The sequence below is a fragment of the Salvelinus sp. IW2-2015 genome, linkage group LG20, assembly GCF_002910315.2.
Source record: "Salvelinus sp. IW2-2015 linkage group LG20, ASM291031v2, whole genome shotgun sequence".
NCBI lineage: Eukaryota > Metazoa > Chordata > Actinopteri > Salmoniformes > Salmonidae > Salvelinus > Salvelinus sp. IW2-2015.
The window spans coordinates 62,556,543-62,562,673 of record NC_036860.1 but is presented as its reverse complement, the minus strand read 5'-3'; the positions used below and the strand labels follow the sequence as shown (position 1 = coordinate 62,562,673).

Genomic DNA, 6,131 nt, shown 5'->3' with positions numbered 1-6,131 from the left:
TCTGCATGTTGAACGAGTAGATTACTCAAATCGATGGCGCCTACTAAACTGACTTTTTGGGATATAAAGAAGGATTTTATCTAACAAAACAACCATGCATGTTGTAGCTGGGACCCTTTGGATTGCAAATCAGAGGAAGATTTTCAAAATGTAAGTGAATATTTAATCACTATTTGTGATTTTATGAAGCCTGTGCTTCATAAACATTGTGTTGAAAAATATTTTGATGTGGGGCGCCATCCTCAAACAATCGCATGGCATGCTTTCTCTGTAAAGCCTATTGTAAATCAGACAATGCAGTTAGATTAACAAGAATTTAAGCTTTGAACCAATATAAGATACTTGTATGTATCTAGATGTTTAAAATCCATAATGTTTATGATTATTTATTTTAATTGCGTGCCCTCTAATTTCACCGGAAGTTGTCGACAGGTGTCCCGCTGGCGGGACGCCTAGCCCTAAGAAGTTCCAAAAGGTTCTATGTACGTAGAACCCCAAATAGCAATTTTTTCTTAGAGTACAGTCTAGAGCATGTAACGGCTTTCGTCTGGTGAAGGAGAAGAGGACCAAGGTGCAGCGTGGTAAGTGTTCATTTTAATAAACAAAATAAACTGAACACTGAAATGACAAAAATAATAAAGAGCGAGAACAAAAACGAAACAGTTCTGTAAGGATTACGCACAAAACAGAAAACAATCACCCACAACCAAAATGGGGAAAACAGGCTACCTAAGTATGATTCTCAATCAGAGACAACGATCGACAGCTGCCTCTGATTGAGAACCATACCAGGCCAAACACAGAAATGGAAAACATAGAAAAACAACATAGAATGTCCACCCCAACTCACGCCCTGACCAAACCAAAATAAAGACATCAAAAAGGAACTATGGTCAGAACGTGACAGAGCAGAGTAGAATAAAGTAGATTCCAGACTACTGCAGTTTTTGCAAGAGTCAAATAACATCTGGGAAGAAGCATCAGACCAGAAAATAACTTATTTTCTTCATTTTAAACTATTACAATGGTCTCAAAATGAATAAAAGTGCATTTCAACTGAAGACAAAACTTTAAACAGAATAATTTGAAGGAAAAAAAGGTATGCATTGAGAATCAATCAAGAACATCATCAGGAAAGTTATATTTATTATTAACAGAAAGAAGTATCCTTTCATGAAACAATAAAACAAATTTAAAAAATAAACATTCATTAAAAACTGTGTCTTCTTTACTCTGTTTACAGGTTTTGGTGATCCAACACAAATGTAGGTTAATATAAATTATTCCATGTGAAACAGTCCACTACTGTCATGGGATTGAAATACTCATGAGGAATGTAATCAAACACCTTAATATACAGTTAACACAAAATGTTGAGAGCTGACATTTAAGACAAATAAGTGAAATGTCATAAAGTCATTGTCACTCGCTGTGAATGTCAAGCCTGTGAAAATGTGTTCATCTATAATACTGCGCTTAGCCATCGATAGGCTACATCTCTAAGACAAACTCTCAGTAGAAATCCATCTGGATAACATAAAAACCACGTGTCACTTTCAAATATCAGAGGCACCTCGCCACTAACTTTACATTTCTAATTAATTTACACTTTCATACTGGCCTCTGGCCTTTTCTTAACCTTCCCATCCCCTGGCCTATATTGCTCTGTGGATGGACTGCCTATACTGGCCCATACCTAGCTTATACTGCTCTATAGACATGGAAGCATTCTACTACCTCTGAACTTGTGTCAAGCCATCGTCATTTAAGCTTCTAAGGAAGAGTAGGCATATTATCAATACAGATAACAACATTGTTAAATAATATATAAGAATTTTTGGAGCAAGGCTTTTCATTTTTTCTAACAATAAMAGTTCTGATAAAGGGTGAAGACCATTCTACCATTTTAACACTGTGTTTATAACTTAATTATGGAATCGAAGTGTATTCTATCTATTATAATATATTATTTGCACAGTTAGACCATACACAAAATAATTTGACTATTGTAGATAGTCTTTGTTTTATCTCTTAATGTCACAACATTGAGAAATATGTTGGACACTGTATCCATATTTTCTCTCAGGACCATAACATGTTCCCTATCCCTCGTAGCTTCCTGCTCAAACAGCACACCATAATAATACCGCCCCCAAAAAATCTAGATATTTATTTTGACCCTTCAAACGACACCCTTCAAACTACACTGTTTTGTTTCTTGATGAAAAAAAAGCACATAAAAGCACTTGTAGGATTAGTTAAATGAAAAAGCAGTACACTATAGATGTAGGATCTTAATTTGACCTGTTTTGTCACAGCAAAATAATCCTGCAGCAACGTTCAGTCCATAATGTTGCTTGATCGGTGGTTTGGCTATCAACTGGCCAAAAGTAGGCTACATGAAAAGTGCAATACTGTTAATATAACCATGTATTAACCTCGTTTATACCTGGTTCTAACTTGCGTAATTTGTCCTGATTTTGTCCACATTCTGATTGTGCACAAAGGACCCATATTAGCACCAGGTGTAAACAGGGCTAGAGTTGGGGTTTTCTGTGAATTTATGTAAATCACAAAGCTCATATGCATTTGCTGCAGTGCAGGAAAATGATCAGCAACAAAGGAGTGATCAAATTAGGTTACTACATCTGTATAATGATTCTGTGGAGCTTGAGAAATAATGAATATCTAAAAGCTTCCATGTCCCTCCATTGTTGTCATTGTCTCTCTACACAACCCTCAGTAATGCCTGTTTTAATGTATTGATTGATCATCAGTTCTGAGGAGAGTCACGTAAACCAGCTGACATGACTTAAGATTTAGAGTATCCTCATTCCATTCACAGTCATGCTGTTCTCTTCCAGTCCACAAGGTGTCTCTAATAGGCTACAGGAAAATATAGTTCTAGTCTTTATCTAGCCTTCAAGAAATACCAGCAGATGCCACATCATGATTCTCAAAACCAGCTGTCAGTCAGTCAACACAAGGCACATGATTTTAAACAAAATACAGAGGAGCAGTCAAGTCTTTCTGCTGCTCCTTTTGACTCTCACTGTTTTACAGTGCTCTCACTTCTTCAAGATATGACAGGTGCCTTACGTGTGTTTTTTATGTCCGTTTTGCCATTGGAGGATAAAATGGAGTGTTTTTCCTCCGTAGTGAGTCAGTATTGTTGTCATCAGTTCACAACAATAGATCTCTGTTCTGTTGTTGTTTCCCCCTCACTGTCTCTGACTGCCATACTGTCATGCCCTCCTCCTGTAGTCTAGAGTCCTGTGTGACTCCCTCATCATGTCTTCATCATGTCTTCATCATGTCTTCTTGGCAGGGTTTGGCCTCTGGGGTTTCTGCTTGTGTAGGTGTGCCTCGATCTCGTGTCGGAAGAAGAGCATGCCCAGCTGGCCGTGCGAGGCCTCGTTCATGGCCTTGGACTGCATGCACATCCTGTACTGTTCCGGGGGCAGCTCGTCCGCGCAGCGCTTCTCGTGCCACAGGTGGAAGAGGCCCCTAGACGGGGACCGCACCACCAGCAGGTTGCTGTGAAGGTACTTCCTGTAAAGGTGCACGTCCTCGCCGCCCCAGCCTTTGATGTCCACGTCGAAACCACCTGGAGGAGGGACAACATGAACTCATCAACTCACTGCACATATATAACAGAGGAGGGAGATCAGGGGTGCGTTCAGTAGGACGTTGTGGAGTGTTCATATAGAAATATGTTATGTGGAAAAACAATTAAGCCTCTCTTAAATGCAGAATGTAGTAAAATAAATCATGCTGGCTCTTTTCATTACATTTCTATTTGCAACATTGCACAACATTTGCCCACTGAACTATGTCCCTGATTGATTGATCAGGTCACACAGGGGTCAGAGGTCAAATCTGATGGCAGGGTTCTGTTTTTGTCATGATGACAGCTTGTGAAATTAATATATTAATGCAAACACATATCCGGTTTGCTGGGATCTGTTCTACACGCATAATGTCTGGGGTCTGTTCTACATGCATAATGTCTGGGGTCTGTTCTACACGCATAATGTCTGGGATCTGTTCTACACGCATAATGTCTGGGATCTGTTCTACACGCATAATGTCTGGGATCTGTTCTACAAGCATAATGTCTGGGGTCTGTTCTACACGCATAATGTCTGGGATCTGTTCTACACGCATAATGTCTGGGAATCTGTTCTACACGCAAAATGTCTGGGATCTGTTCTACACGCATAATGTCTGGGATCTGTTCTACACACATAATGTCTGGGATCTGTTCTCCACGCATAATGTCTGGGATCTGTTCTACACGCCATATGTCTGGGATCTGTTCTACACGCATAATGTCTGGATCTGTTCTACACGCATACTGTCTGGGATCTGTTCTACACGCATAAGTGCTGGGATCTGTTCTACACGCATAATGTCTGGGATCTGTTCTACACGCATATGTCTGGGATCTGTTCTAACCGCATAATGTCTAGGATCTGTTCTAATCACGCATAATGTCTGGGGTCTGTTCTACACGCATAATGTCTGGGATCTGTTCTACACGCATAATGTCTGGGGTCTGTTCTACACGCATAATGTCTGGGGTCTGTTCTACATGCATAATGTCTGGGAACTGTTCTACACGCATAATGTCTGGGGTCTGTTCTACACGCATAATGTCTGGGGTCTGTTCTACACGCATAATGTCTGGGGTCTGTTGCTATTTCACTGTAAGGTCTACACCTGTTATATTCGGCGCACGTGACAAATAAACTTTGATTTGATTTGATTTATGACAGCAGAGGAGTGATGAGCTATTGGGATAGAACCTCAGAACATGCCCTAACTCAGAGAGGAAGAGGTAAAGCGAGAGGCTCTGTCCATGCGAGAAAATAGCGATAAGCAGACCAAGTGAGGATTTTTTGTATGGAGTTCTATTAGAGAGGGTCAGATTTGGTCAACAACTTTTTTTATTTCTAATTTGCTAACTGAGGCTTATTTGATCGAGTAGAAGTTAGGAAATGTTTAGGTTGTTACGAATGTACTGATATAAGTGGATGCACGTGGCATCTCGACAACTTTGAGAAAGACAATTTTATCTCGGAATTGTGTCTGTTGTTCAAATGTGTATTTGCCCTCTCATTGGCTAGAATGTTCCCATCTGATCTCACCTCCTCCCGCCTGCCTTTCCACGTTTGTGACAACGACTCCCATTGTTAGGGCAGAGACAAGACCAYTTTGTCGTTATAGAGTATCTGCCTAACACGACTTTCAGAGGAATTAAGATGCTGACGTCAGTTCTTTCAAACTATCTGGACTACATCCTCCTCATGCCCTAGGTGACACAGGTAATCATGTTTTGTTTATTTATGTTTTTCTTCCTTTTTCTCTGACTGCAGACTGCTCAATGCTCAACCATAAACAGAAACTGCTTATCCAATAGAAATCCCCGATCACACTTTTAGGCGATGTCATGGTGACATTAGCTAGCTAAACTCATGCGCAGAAACAAATCGTCGGGTCCCTGATCACACTTAGGGGGCGATGTCATGGTCTCGTTAGCTAGCTAAGTGCATGTGCAGAAACACGTCATCGGGTCTAATGGTCGTATAGCGCCGAACTGCGTATGTGCAGACCGTAAAATCAAATGCACTCCATCGATATAAAATAGTTTTGATGAAAATAAAAACGTGTCAGTTTTAGTAATGAGGGTCTGCACCTGTTGTATTCAGCGCATGTGACAAATACAATTTGATTTGATTTGAAAGTTTCAGACACTAAAGACATCAAATCTAGTTTTTGTAATCAGGAAAATAACATTTACATAAAATAAACAACTAAAGCCTGGCGTACACTATTTTTGATCTGATTTAGCTGTCCCAGACAAGTTTTTGAGATAGGAGACAAAATTCCCATGTCATTGCCTACTCGGGATGTGCTGCTGTTAACAACGCTCGTTTAATGTGAGCGGGTCTGAAACACAATCTGAGGGCTACTGATCCCGTCTTTGAGCGTCCCAGACGTCCTGATATTTTGAAATAGGTTTGATTTTATCGGCACAAAATCTGCAATGCTCTTGTAATGTGAGATGTGCAACGACATGTTTTGAGAACGATTATCAGCGATTGTTTGTATGCTGGGGCCTAAAAATA

At 40.1% G+C, this 6,131-nt stretch overlaps 1 protein-coding gene across 1 annotated transcript in view; it reads right to left on the bottom strand.

Moving 5' to 3' along the window:
- Window positions 1-574: 574 nt before the first annotated feature.
- Window positions 575-6,131, bottom strand: part of LOC111980189 (chondroitin sulfate N-acetylgalactosaminyltransferase 1-like) — a 52,339-nt gene continuing 46,782 nt past the window's right edge. The window contains exon 8 of the mRNA XM_024010861.2: window positions 575-3,607. Coding sequence (XP_023866629.1) covers window positions 3,312-3,607 — 296 coding nt within the window. The 3' untranslated portion in view covers window positions 575-3,311. The remainder of the gene's footprint in view (window positions 3,608-6,131) is intronic.